The sequence below is a fragment of the Monodon monoceros genome, unplaced genomic scaffold (assembly GCF_005190385.1).
Source record: "Monodon monoceros isolate NGI ecotype Baffin Bay Population unplaced genomic scaffold, NGI_Narwhal_1 Super_Scaffold_3, whole genome shotgun sequence".
Lineage (NCBI taxonomy): Eukaryota > Metazoa > Chordata > Mammalia > Artiodactyla > Monodontidae > Monodon > Monodon monoceros.
The window spans coordinates 76849345-76863711 of record NW_021703780.1 but is presented as its reverse complement, the minus strand read 5'-3'; the positions used below and the strand labels follow the sequence as shown (position 1 = coordinate 76863711).

Genomic DNA, 14367 nt, shown 5'->3' with positions numbered 1-14367 from the left:
AAAAAAAAAAAAAAAAAGTATGCCAAGGTTGTTTGTTTGTTTTTGCAGTACGCGGGCCTCTCACCACTGTGGCCTCTCCCGTTGCGGAGCACAGGCTCCGGACGCTCAGGCTCAGCGGCCACGGCCCACGGGCCCAGCCGCTCGGCGGCATGTGGCATCTTCCCGGCCCGGGGCACGAACCCGTGTCCCCTGCATCGGCAGGCGGACTCTCAACCACCGCGCCACCAGGAAAGCCCCTTGACACACTTTTAAAGTCACACCGTGGACTACGTGTGGACATAAAGCATTTAATAGTGTCTCCTCACTACTCTCACTGTCAACTTCTCCCTGTGAACGTTCTTATTCTTTTCTAAAAGCACTTTCACGTGTCTCACCTGCAAACACAATCCAACTCCACTCCTTGTCATTACATATTCTTTTTTAATCCTATATCTGCTTTTTCTTTGATCCAATTTCTGGAGGGTCCCCAGGGACTCGACCGGACTACTCCAGAGCAAGCAAAGCGTAGTCTGATGCTAAAAAGGAAGCAAATCTGTGGGACTGTCCCTGGAACATTCAAATCTCAAGTTGTGGAATCCAGAGCTGACCTCTGACACACAGTGCCTCAAAGGACAGTTCACCAAAAGCCAAAACCAGAGCCGCGAGGCAGCCTCAGAGCATGCTTAGGTGGGTTACAAATGGCACTGGAAAACAGTGAGGAAGAAAAAAAAGTCTTTACACAAAGCACTCGGCATCATTTCCACTAGAGAGATTTAACTGAAAAGGATGATTTCAACACTGGCTGCCCTAACAAATTAGTCTCCAAGGGCGACTTCTGCCAAATGCATTTCTCCTCCCCCTAATGCAGAATGTTTTTAAATTAAAACACGAGGGGAAAGTGCAGAAGAGAGAGTCATTTACAGCACTTGGGCCACTTGAAACAACTTTTCGCCAAGGTCTATAATCAAATTATCAAGCTCTTGAAGTCAGTGCTTTATGACGGAAATAAAAGCCCCACTAAAGTATTCCAGGTCCCTTGGCATTTCCACGTCTCTGGGCAGGGCGGCACTGCAGCATTCCCATTCACACTAGCTGATGAAAGAGAACAGATCACAAAGGGCAGATTACAAGGGAGAATGACTCCAACTCCGGTGGGGGAAGGGACAGGCGTGAATGGATTGTAAATAATGTTGCTAAGAAAGGACCACAAATATGGCAACCTCAGATAATCCTCTTGCCAGGAATTCTTCCCATGGGGACTGTTCTTTCTGAACTTTGCTTTCAAGTATGTGAGAAATATGAAAACCTTACTGAATATCTGGAGGTAGCCCTCCCCTGCTGTCTCAACTTGTAGGTCTGTGCAAACATTAGAAAAAAATGGCTTTTAAAAATTCCAAATACTTTATTAAAGGAGATGGAATGATAGAGAAAAAGAGGGGATGCTGGATGGTATAACAACTGATCACCTCCGTTGGGAGAATATCATTTCTTCATAATCGTTGTCATAAGGCATCTTGTTTAAGGAACATTGAATGGTCTGAATAACAGTTCATTTCCTTAAGGGGGCCCTTCCTATCCTGTTCAAGGTGCAGACTTTGAACTGAGAGTCATCATCATGATTTCAGACAGACACACACAGATGTTTTTAGCAAATACAACTTTGGGGAAAAGGCTGTTACCGCCTTGAGCAAAACACGGCCACCAAACTACGCCACCCCTGTGATGTTGCTGTCACCATTTCTGGCTACAGGATATCATGCAATGAACGACATGCTGGCTGACACTTCCACTTTGCGAACAGTCACAAGCAGCTCTCTCCGCTGTCCTCGGGACACACACTGTTACCCAAATGATACTGGCAGAGTACAGCAAGCACTCACCCTGCCTGAAACAAACAGGATCTCAGGTCTGAGCGACGCACAGCATCTCCCCCGAATTCGCTCCCATTGACTTGAAATGTTGGCACGCCTCAGGTATCAACATGTGAGAAGAAACCAAAAGCCAAAACCCAAACTCCATCAGTCTCCATTTACTTTTGCTTTAATCCTTTATCTGCTGGGGGAAAAAGCATCCCACACGTTTAGCGATCTATCATTTTAAGTTTAGCCTTCCAATTTGTGAACACCTTGCACAGGTCAAGCATCGACACCCTCAGTCCTTACGCAAGCACCTCTCTAGTCACGTTTTGGGTCTGGTTCCCAGTTTTTCTCTAATGAAAGATACAAGGCTATCATCAAAATGCAAAAAGTATTAAGAAAAACAAGCTATGCCTTTACCACTCCAATCCAGTTTTAACACACACACAAAGGGTAGGGGAGAGGGAGAAAATTAAAAGAAACCTGTCAGAACTCAAACTAGAGGAGTTCTCTGTTTTTGTTCTGTTCGTTTGTTTTTTAAAACGAAAACTTCTGTGCAGGAATCCCCTCAGGGAGCACTGTCCTCTGAGGCCAAGAGGAACAGCAAGTCCAAGGTGCAACGGAATGACAGCACCATCTGCCTCAGAGTGCTGCGCTAGTCTGTAAGCCACATCCTTATTGCTGTTTCCCAATAGTTTTGTGGCCTTTATACTTCACTTTACTGGGGGGGGAAGGTGGGGAAGGGGTGAAAAGACCGTGAACCTGGGAATAACAAAAACCCCAAACTCACAACACAGCCCTTAGAGTCTCCTCATTAAGCGCTCTGTTAATAAGGAATGGGTGATTCATGACGTAACAATGCCAACGAGGAGTCTGCAGCACGTGTTCATTTTTTCTGAAGACAGAAAACAGCGTCTGCCCCACCTACAGGATGGGGCTGTCAACTAATCAACACCAAAAGCGATATGCAAAAATGAAACCAGAAACAGCAACACTAAAGCTGCCTGACGAGAAATAAGAGTTCTTAGAAAAATCAATTTTAGGGCATTAAACAGCAATTTGAATAAAGGTTTGAAAATCTGTTTGTATTTAAAGTTCTGCAAACCAGTAGCTAAATTTCAGCCTCAATGAGAACCATCCGGTCAAGCACATTACTGCAGGAGGCATGAAAGGTGAATCCAGTGAAAACTAGAGATCTCAACTGTCACCTCACTTCCTGCTTGCAGACGAGGCATGAGAGAGTTAAGGTAACTTTGAGAACAGCCGCCCAACCCACCCAGGAAGAATCTGCTTGGCTGTACTGGCTACCTTAATAACACAACCGAAAAAAAATAGTCTTTTCTGGCAGTCAGTCAGTAATTAAATTTTTATACACTCAATTTAAGTTACTGAATGACTTCCCAGGGTTACTGTTTGTATTCTGAAGTTGTTCTTCCTCTTGACACAGTGTTCTGCTTGAAACTCTGCTGTGGATTTGAAGTATCCGACAAAACAGCTTTCAAACACGTTCTACAGGAAACACGGTGAACTGCCTGTCATGAAACCTCACTCACCACAAGTGAGATAAAAAACAAACAGTTAAAGCGTGTTACAACGTTCGTCCATTTTTAGAGAGCGATGTAACCACTGCTCTCCGTGTTTTGAGATATGGGCACCGTTTGGTGCAAACCTCAGCATTTTGTTGGCGTGAACAGCAAACTCAACTCCTGCCTGCGTTTGACCTTTGGCCAGATCACTCAAATGACATTTCAGCATGGCTCCTGTGGACGGCCGGCAGCAGCTAATCCCTCTAGCTGCGATTACCCCCCTGCTCCACGGGTCTGCAGAGCGCACTCTCTCCACCACTTCAGCCACGAAGTGCTCCGGGCCTGCCGGCGGGGCAGGACGGCCACCAGAGGAAGGGGTCCTGCGCCAGCTCGCCACACTCGGCTCTGCGTGGGTCTCTGTCCTGTTCCCAAAGACCTAGCCCACCTTCCGCAAGCTCGTCCAGAACTGGGCCCCGGACCAAGTCCAGCCTCGGAAAACTGCCTCGGAAAACTTACCCGGTGGAGCTTTCAGCCCCCGTGCGGAGGAAGGGCTGTTCTGAAGAGGCTTCTTGTTACCTTCCATTCACATAATTTGGTTGTGCTTCATTGCACACTTGCTACTGCGGGCTTGCATCATGATTTGAGTCTGCCCACCAACTCCAAATATGCTCCATGTTTGGTCTTATGTAACATTTGCTACTACTGTAAAAAGCACTTGAATTACAAAGGTCCTGGCAGATCAACAGAAAACAAGGGGTGGAGTCTAATTTCATCTAATATGGTCATACAAGGCGTCCTGGCTGGTGTAAATGAATCCTTCTCTTTGAAAGGCAGCTGGCCAAAACTGAGGGAGATGGAATTTATAAATTTAACCTGCTAGAATTAGAATGTAAATTACTCACACCTGATTTTCCTGAGCGAGTAAAATGACAACTATTACCAGGTATATTAGAAAATGTACTTGATTCGTTATATATCTACACTTTAAGCCTGGGCAAACCTACAAGTTTTAATGTTATACATTTTTACAAATATCAGCAGTCTTTCTCCACATTCTATTTCCCCACTATCTATACTTTAAAACAACAGAAGTCTGTTATACCTAAGCACACTCTTCCTTAAATCTAGTAAGAAAAACCTTAACCCATTTTCTGTGCATGTTTGTAAAACAGTCTAATTTCAGAAAAAATATACACCTTATTGTCCAGAGTTCAACCACTGGATGACTGACTAAAGCTGGGGAACTTTTAGACTTTTAATCCCAAAACTTCTCTAAGTGGCTCTTTGTAAACCAGGCCTTCCTGGTTTAGCTGTTTGTCTGTCTTCAGCCCTATTACACTCCCTGCGTCACTACTCCCCAATCTTGTCAATCGCCAAATCTTACTATCAAATAGACGTGGAAAAAAGCAGCCAACTGATCTGAATTTTATGATAATAAAGGCTGCACACATAAACAGACTCAGATGCCTGACAGTTCAGAATGAACACTTTTAAATGTCAAAAGGAGGGGGTAAATTCCTCTACAAAATACCATCACCCAACACAGACTATTTGGCACAAAGTCATGAATTACATGTGCGGAAAAGATTTGGCCTGGAAGGGGTGGTAAAGAGTTGTGAGGCATAGGAAATGGCTTCTATTAGACCAGACACAAATTCTACATTTACTGTAAAACAAAAGAGTAGTAGCCACACTGCTTTATTTTCACAGCAAGCATTCAGACCCTAACCACAGCAGCAATATTAAGATCTAGAGGGCTTTCTGGAACCGTCCCCCGATCCCCCACCAGATTTCCGGTTCAAACAATGCAAAACTATGGTGGTTCTTAAAAGACAGAAGAACACAAGGAAAGAGCCATCAGCGGGACTAGAAGCACAGGATGAGCAAATCTTTCCAAAGTTAATTAGCAAAAAGAAGACATTTAGGTTAACTCACTGACGGGTTTCTTAAGCTAGCAGGAGAAAAACAAATTCTATTGCCCTACTACCTGATTGCAGAAAGTTTTTTAGCATCATTCCCTGCACCCACCTGCCCTCGCCCTCGCCAAGGGGGAGCTGAGGAGTCTCCCTGACACTATCAGTGGCAGAACTGAACTGGGATAAGAGGACCTGACTCAGACTAAGCCTCAGCTCCACATCACTGCACCCCTCAGCCTGGACACCAGACTCCTTGCCAGTCTCCCAGCACAAACGCTTGCCTTTCTAATGTTCCCTTTTGTAGATGGTGATGGTGCTAGTGGGGAAAACAATCCTTACGAGAACCAGCCAACCCAAGGCAATTTTGGAAACGACGTCTTTCTGTAACCTGGAGGAACTTCAGGATGAGCTTCAGCAAATCTTCGTATATGCTACAAACATACGTCTACACTTAATTTCATATATAAACAAGAAAGAAACAATCCGAATTTATTTTTAAGATCTACAGCAAAGAAGGGATGAATGATAGTGCAAACCAGAAAAATTAAAATTTGTACAATAAGAATAAAAACAAATACACAACAACTGGGCACATAAAGCTCAGACTGAACTTTTAAACACATACCGCTCTTAATACCCTGAGTAAAATACTTAACCAAATACCACCCTGTTCTGCTTGGAAAGCATTATTACTATTTTCTTCAAACCACTTCTCAATATCCTATCCAAATAAAGTTTATATTGATATTAAATCTCCCAATGATGGCTCATATTTCAGTGCCTAGGTCTGGGGACATGGTCACATTTCTTTTTTCTTATGAAAAAATAAACAGACTACAGACTAAAAAAAGACTACGGACTAAAATACCATTTTAATAGAATAACATCCATGCCTTACAGACCAAAAATTATAGGTATTGGCTGTGGTGTGGATGGTGTGCACTCATCAATTTTACTCTGGTTGCACAAAGGGAGTCCTGAACTGACACAAATTCTTCTGTGAATTAGCCCGCTCCCAGCAAACAAGCAAACCGGCAGCAGCTAGGAGGGGCCACGAGGGCTTGGGTTTGGCCGGGCCTCAGCACTTTTAGTTGTGTAGCCTTGGGCAAGAGACTTCTGTCCCTCAGGGTCTGTGCCCTCCCCTGAGAAGCAGTAATACTGCCTCCTCTAACAGGGCCTCGGTGAGGAGTAAAGGAGGTGACACATGTAATGCAGTGCCCAGCACATCTTAAATGCTCGATAAGTGTCAGCTATTACGATTAGAAAGAAGGAGAAACTGGATGGTGGACATCATTCAAAATAAAGGAAGACCAAAAGAAAGACAGTGGTTTCTGTTACAGAAACTAGTGAGGTCCCCAACACATCTTGGGATTTCCTAAATCCACTCCTGAGAAGCCAGCAGAGGTGTCATTTGGTGTTCTGCAGGACAACAAACGAGCTGTTGGCAGTTGGGAAATCCTGTGTTCCTGTCACCAGTGGCAGCCAGTTCTCCAGCTTACAGCAGCACAAGCCTCCACTCACTCCACTTCACTGTCTCAGCAGGCCGGGCCGAGTTATAATTGGCCTTAATTGGCACTTACAGGAGCTTTAACATTCCTCACCTGCTGCCAAGGAGCACTTGAAAGGGGGAGAAAGTATTTTCAAACTTGGAAATACCAAGCAATTCATTCAGCTGTGGGCCGGGAAGCCTGCTATCCAGAATCAGATTAGCTTCACCCAGAAATGCTATGTTATTATCCAGCGCTCATTAGGTGCTCACACAGGATTAGGAGAGGTGGGAGATGAAGTTTAAAAGGGGATAATTCACCTTGGGGGCTAACAGCACGCAGCAGCCTCCCTCTGGCTGGCATCGTCTGATCTGTTTGGTGGACACTTCTTCAGGGCTCAGCCACACTTCGTGTGTGTGTCCCTTTTCAGCTGTTCAGATTGTTCAAAGGCAGGCAAATAAAGTATAACCTCACAGCCTCATTTACATAGGCTTTGTGTGAACCACCGTCTGACCTCAGCCCAGTCATTATTTGATACACAAAGTGAACACTGTTAAAAGGTGACCAATCACACCAAATTCAAGGAGGATAATGAGATCAGAAATAAAACTGGCAATAGTTTTTCACTGGCCCCGCAACTGATCTCAACAGAAATTATTGTCTTCTAGAAGACTACACATTTTGCAGAGAGGAATCTCAGCCTAACAGAACTAGATTTCTTCCCTAAGATAAATTCCATACAGAATGAACAGAAATCTCCCACAAGTGCCAGGAAAACTGCCTATAACTGTTTAAATGAATATTTTAAAAATCATCACTCGTTTTGAAAGATCTCTTTGCCTCGTATCATTACTCAAACTATCACTCAAACTCAGAAGACACATGCTACACTGGTAGTAAACAGAAGTTTGCACTTGTTTGCAAAACTGACTTCAAAGTCAAATGACAATTAATCACACTTGTGCATATGCGTGTAAAACACTGTAAGAGGCTTTAGAAAACTAAGAAATGGAAGTTTAGAAAAATAAATAAAACACCTACTCCTGATGGTGATACTGTCATACGTGGCTAGTAGAGAGCCTTTTTGGAAAACAACCTAGTAGCAGCTATTAACAATGCAAATAAATACCCTTTTTGATCCCAGAATCCTTTCCTGAGACTCTATCCCATAGAAACAAAACCACCAGCAGTTAAGGACTTATGTAGCAGGGTGGCTACTGCTGCTTTGTTCATAGAGGCAAAAAGCAGGAGACAAAGTGAATGTCCACAGACAGAGGGTCTGGCTGAGGAAGCTACCGCACAGCCGCACCTTAAAAAGGGGATTAGTATTATCTTGGGATGTGAGTGGATCTCCATGTTGTATTGCTGAGTGGAAAAGAAGCAGAAGTATGCATAACAGGATCCCTTTTTTTTTTTTTTTTTTTTGGGTAAAACTATGACCAGTAGCCCCTGCTAATAAAACATGGGAGATTACATGTGTCTGTAAAGAGTTATGAGCACGAGAAAAAATACAGAATGATGTATACTAAGTTACATACTAAGAATGTACCTAGTTCCACAGATGGATTACAGAGTGGAGGACCGTTACAGTTGGAGAAGGTGGGGAGTGAGCGCCAAGGAAACAAGAAAGGTGGGTGACTAATAAGAAAATAAATAATCATTAAAAAAAAACAAGAAAGAAGTAGGCTGAACTGAAAATAGCATGTTTGAGATTACTACATTTGTGTATCTATGTAAGTATATATGGTGGATGTATGCATCTCATATATTCCCATATCAATCAAAAAATCCAGTAAGAAACTCACTTGAGTTTTTGTTACAAAAAATGCACTGTGAAGAAAGTGGAAGAAAAATTTAAACAGTATGAAATTCTGGTACTACATCAAAGCACTTTATCCTGACTGTGGAACCCATTTCATTTGTTTGGCTACACAGACTGAGAGTCTAGTAACACAACTGAGCACGGTAAGAGTAACACAGAAAAAGGCCTATTAGCCACTCTTGCGAAACAACACCTTAATTTTCTAAAGCTCACTACAAATCTTCTATAGTAGGAGTTTCAGCAATCTTTCTAAAATATCAAGCGTAAGAAGTAATGAAACAAATTTCATACTGGAGTTTTTCACCCTAGGAGACTACAAATCAAGAACTATATCATGTGTGATTAGGGGCTGATGGCTTGTATTTTAAATTGAGGTAATTACCTTCCTCCATTTCTCTTTTTATTAACTTTCAAACACACAAGAGGAAAACGTATACAATTGCTTTGACGTTCAAATTGAGAACTGTCGTCTTAAAAACAGAATAGAGAAGTAAACCTAAAGACTGGAATTTCTATACACACAATAAGGAATGAGGAAGGAAACAGATATATTTAGCCATTGCCCCCTCCCCCAAACCAGTTTTAGGGGTTTGAACTAGCATGTGCGTGGGAGGAACTACCCCAGCCAGGTAGTAAGTAGGTGCTACTGCATATCCAAGTGATAAAAACTCCCTCTTCTGGTCAGATATAAGACCACAGCTTAACGGGGTTGACATAGCAGGTGTATGTGTATCTTAACTAGTCAACCCACAAACTAGCCTTGTGAAATGATTGTCAGGAAAAACATCTTTCAGCAAATATAACTAAAATATGGATTTATATCCTGAAATGTCCCCTTTAAAATCTGAAGCACATCCATCCTAATAATTTCTGTATGTAGCAGACAAGAGTAGCACAGGTGAACATTAACAATTTTTATTGATTGATTGATGCTGCTGGAAACTCACATTTTCACTGCCTCATTCTGGTGACACAAATCAGACCTGTTGAAGTAGTTCATTCAATCACAGTAGCACTAACCTGGAGGGCAGCTCTGACCAGCCTCCAGGTGGAAAATCAGTACACTGACATACTGACAGACATTCCCAAAGAAGAATGGGTTTAGGGCTTCCCTGGTGGCGCAGTGGTTGGGGGTCCGCCTGCCGATGCAGGGGACACGGGTTCGTGCCCCGGTCCGGGAGGATCCCACGTGCCACGGAGCGGCTGTGCCCGTGCGCCATGGCCACTGAGCCTGCGCGTCCAGAGCCTGTGCTCCGCAACGGGAGAGGCCCCAACACTGAGAGGCCCACGTACCGCAAAAAAAAAAAAAAAAAAAAAAAAAAAGAATGGGTTTAAAGCGCTGCACGTGATAATGTAGCACTAACAATTTATATGTCCACCAATAGGGGACAGGTTAAATTAAGTACACTAAGAAAGTGGAATAATAGGCAATCTTTAAAAAGAAGGAAGTAATGTGCATTAACATGGAAAAACAAGCCAGATCACTAAGTTTAAAAAAGTGAACTTATAATAAGTCTAATTTTCCATGTGTGTGAGAAAACAAGAAATACACAGCTAAATATTCCTTTGTCCAGGGTCTAGAAACATCCCAAGAGTTTATGTCAACCTGTACCCCTGAAAAGTAAGATGGAGATTTACTTATTCTGACTGCATATTTATCCTCTTGCTGATGGTTACTGTTTTTCTTTCACAATGTGCATTACTATGTTAATAATGAAAAAATCAAATACATGTGTTTTTCCTTTTTAATCAATAAGTTTCTATTACCCAAATGAGAGCATCCCTTTGTTTCCTGGCTTACATGACTAAATTACTGTTCCACTAAAAAAAAAAAACAAAAAAGACAAAAACAACAAAAACCCAAAAGAATAAATGACCCCGAAGTTTGGCATCACTGCAATAACTATTTTCTATCCCCACAATCTCTAGAAAATGTCTAAAGACTGAATGAATATAATACATCAAAGGCTTTTCATTCAGGTCAGTACACCTCATTAAAACAAAACAAACAAACAAAAGCCCATATACAAATTGAAAGAACAACCCCATGATCTACAAGCTAAGTAAATCCATCCAGCTGCTGAGGCCAAAGCCCCAAGAGCCATTTCTCATCCCTTCTTCTCCCGTATCACTCAATCCCAGTCCATCAGCCACCCCTGCTGGCCTTCTACTTCTGTGCTGATTCCCAGTCTATCCGCATCTCTCTGCCTCTGCTGCTACCACCTTCAACTTAAGCTTTCTCTCCAAATCCCACCCTCACCTGGACTAGCGCAATACAGCCCACTAACCGTCTCCCTGCTTCCGCTCTTGCCCTCTATGTTCCTCAGAGCAACCATGAATCACATCAAGACACTTCCTTGCTCAAAATCCTCCAGTGACTCTGCATGGCCTGCATTGGCCAAGCCTGGTTCCTTCCATCTGGCGCCAGCACCCCTTTCTCCAACCTCAACCTGGACCCCTCTCCTCCCTGCACACTGTTTTTCTACCTCCTCACTGGCCTCTCTGCCAAGGTCATTCCCTCCCACAGGATCTTTGCACCTGCTATTTTCTCTTTGTGGAACACTGCTCCTCCAGATCTTCAAATGGCTAGCTCTTTTTCATCACTGACCTTACACATCAACTCCTCAGAGCGGCTTTCTTTGACTAGCCTTACCAGAAGTGCCTTGCCCCAGTTATTCTCTCACACTATCCCAAGCCTTTATTACTACCTGAAATCATCTTATTTTACTTGATTTCATCTTTCTACCCTAGAAAGATTTCTATCTTTCATCGCTCTACCCTCCCTAAGCTGCATGAAATCAAAGACACTGCTTTCCTAGTTCAGTGGAGAGCAATGCCTAGACAGGAGGTACTCAATAAATACTTGTTAAATGTGAATGATATTATTCATTTCCAGTTTATGATTTTTTTAAAAAACCCAAAGGCACAGACATTAATAAAGGCCCAGATTTCAGTATAAAGGAAAATCAATACATTTTATAACTAGCAATTAAAATGCTGCTCCTACAAATGGCATAAATAACACCATTTTAAACGTACCTGCTTTTGTATTACTAAGAAAAAAAGATAAAATTACATTGATCCTTTATCTGATGCTGCTGAAGTTATCTGAAATTTTTAATTAGCACTATTTGGCTTGTGGTAAAGAAGAACTGAATTCACTGCATTAATTTCACATCATGCTGTTCAGTGACAAGAAGCTTAGATCAAATAGTTAACTTGGAATTTCCTTCGAGAATTAAACTAACGTCTACCCTGACATTGCTCACGTTTTGATGTGCCTGCTCTGGTTTGCTCCCTTCCCTGGCTCAGGGAGAAAGGCCTGGCGTGTGTCTTTGAAGTAAAAGAGTGAAGTATTTTTGGCTCTGCAACAAATTTCAATCTTTATACTGACTGCAGAAATATGCCAACCAATTCTCTAAAGAAGCTAAAAAATGTTATGAGGCTGTAACAAAAAGAGGAGTAGCTTGGCTTTGGATAACTACTATGATTTAGGGTTAAATAAAGTAGAACAGGCTGAAGAGAAATCCAATGACTATGCTAAATCAAATATCTACCTACTACCATTACGTCTTCAAATTACTAAATGTCCTCTCTGAGGTAATGGCTTTACAATGCTGACCCAGCCACTCTAAGCAAACTTAAAATTCTACCTGAACTAGAACATCTGTCATTAATGACAGTTTTGTGACATGTGGAATTCATTACATCTACTCTAGATTTTCTTTTAACTCTATACATCCTTATTATATGCAAAAGAAACAGATGTAAGGAGACAGAAAACCCAGCCTCGGACATTTTATCTGTGTGAATGAAATTTAATTTAGGAGTTTGATCCGTAAACTGGGAATAAAACCATCCATTCAGTGGGTCGCTAAGAACAAGAAATCAGATAATACGTGCAAAAACACTTTGTGAATCAAGTACAAATTATCATTAGCCTGTGGGCTTTTAAATGAATGCCAATCCTAAAAAGATTAAGTATCACTGAAAGTTTCAAAGTAGAATAAGACCCAGATTATAAGAATGTAGAGGCCAAATTTAGCTAACAACTGGAGAGAAAAAAGAAACATTTTTTTCTTTATCCAAAATCAAAGTTACTTAATAACCAAATAAAACAACTCATTCAAAATACCTGAATATGTTACTTTCCATGTCTAAGTCAATCAGATGACAAGAGGGAGAGGGTGTTCTTTATTAAACAGCAAAACCTCTGCTCTGTGATGCAGATTAACTTAATTATATGATGGCAATCATTGGTCACAACTATGTGAAATTGTTGTCAACAATGGGATCGGCATCTTTACCAGAAACAGCCCACGGGATCTCATAGAGTAAGATTCATTTTGCTCTCACACTGACCGTCTTTGAAACCAATTAATTAGCTCAAAAAAGTATGAGTAATTTCTGTTTACTCATCCTCTGCTGAAAATGACATTTTAGAAAAATATAATTTATCCTGGCACCTAAATGAATCCAATCCACCTCAGTGCACTTTAAGGAACATTAAGTCCAAGCAATACACGTGGCTGTTAATTTTACAGGATTTGTAGTATCTGCAAGCGGAGAAAGCTCTCAGATTGCAGAGGTGTTTCTGCTAAAGGTACCTTCACAAAGTTATGAAAAAGCCATATGTATGACATCCCCATCCGTGAAGCGAGGTCTGAGAGAGGGGCAGATGTTTTACACCGAGCCCAGACTCCCACCCCACTTACAGCAATGGGACGGCACGCAACACGTGATACCGATGGATAAATGGCAAAGGGTATTTAACTGTGATCCTTTTGCAGATCAACATGAGATCTGAGAACACTGCTCGGTAAGGCATTTCCTAGGCTAGGGTTGGCCTCAGGAGACAGCTCCCTGAACATCAGAGGAAACCAAATCCAACAGCTTGAGCTGGTGTTTCCCCAAACATGGAGTAGGTTATCACTCTTCAACATTAATAACATTAAATCTCAAGTGAAAACTCACTCCCTTTCCAAATCTCTTTCAAGTCTTCTGGTAACATCACGCTACTCTGTGGATGACACTTGCCTAAAACGTGCTAGTCTCGCTTTTAACTAAGAGAGCAGGCTTCAAGGTTCAGTGCTGGCATTGGCAAGAGCAGCAACAAAGGATTTAATCTTTTCACTGTGTTTATTTTCACACTTACCATCTATGGCAAAGAAGAGTAGTTTTCCCGTTGATGATTCTAGTAAGGTTTTCTTTGTGAAAGATTTATTTAAATAGAAGTGGTTTGATTTAAAGAAAAAATATTAAGTGGCATTAAATAAGCAAATCATAAAGATGGAACTCGGTGGATCGAAATTGGGGAAAGGTAGCAGAGGTACATGTGCTCAGGGACTCAGGGCTGAGCCACAAGGTGAAAAAGTGGGTCAGCCTAACTCATCAGAGGCAAAATACTTCAACAGCTGACATTCGAGCAGGTTTCAATTAATTATAGAGATGCTAAACGTAGCACCTGTCCAAGCTGAATTAACATCACTCATTTATTTCACCTAGGTAAGATCAGCCCATGTCTGCCTAAGAGAGAAATTATGGTAGTCTTCACAAGGAAATTCAAAGAGAAGCAGCAGAGCACAGAGCAGTGCAGCGCACAGCTTCTCAGAATCACCTGCGAGGCTCTTTCACCACAGAACCCCAGAGGCCCCCCACAAGTCATCAGCTGATCCTACCTGTTCAGATCCAGAGTAAAGGCATGTAAACAGGAATACAAAGTTTACGCTATTCAGTAGCCAGTTTAGGACCAACACACTTATTACTGAATGATCAACTCAG

General features: G+C 42.1%; 1 protein-coding gene across 14 annotated transcripts in view; it reads right to left on the bottom strand.

Moving 5' to 3' along the window:
- ATXN7 (ataxin 7) overlaps nucleotides 1-14367 on the bottom strand; it is a 140206-nt gene that overhangs the window by 41509 nt on the left and 84330 nt on the right. Inside the window, exon 1 of one of the 14 annotated variants that reach the window (XM_029243593.1) lies at nucleotides 3878-4245. The exons of 12 other annotated variants lie outside the window; for them this stretch is intronic. In XM_029243593.1, the coding sequence (XP_029099426.1) occupies nucleotides 3878-3944 (67 nt within the window). In that variant the 5' untranslated portion in view covers nucleotides 3945-4245. Of the gene's footprint in view, nucleotides 1-3877; nucleotides 4246-14367 lie in introns of those variants that run through there. One more of the 14 variants, XM_029243595.1, reaches the window with a different exon arrangement.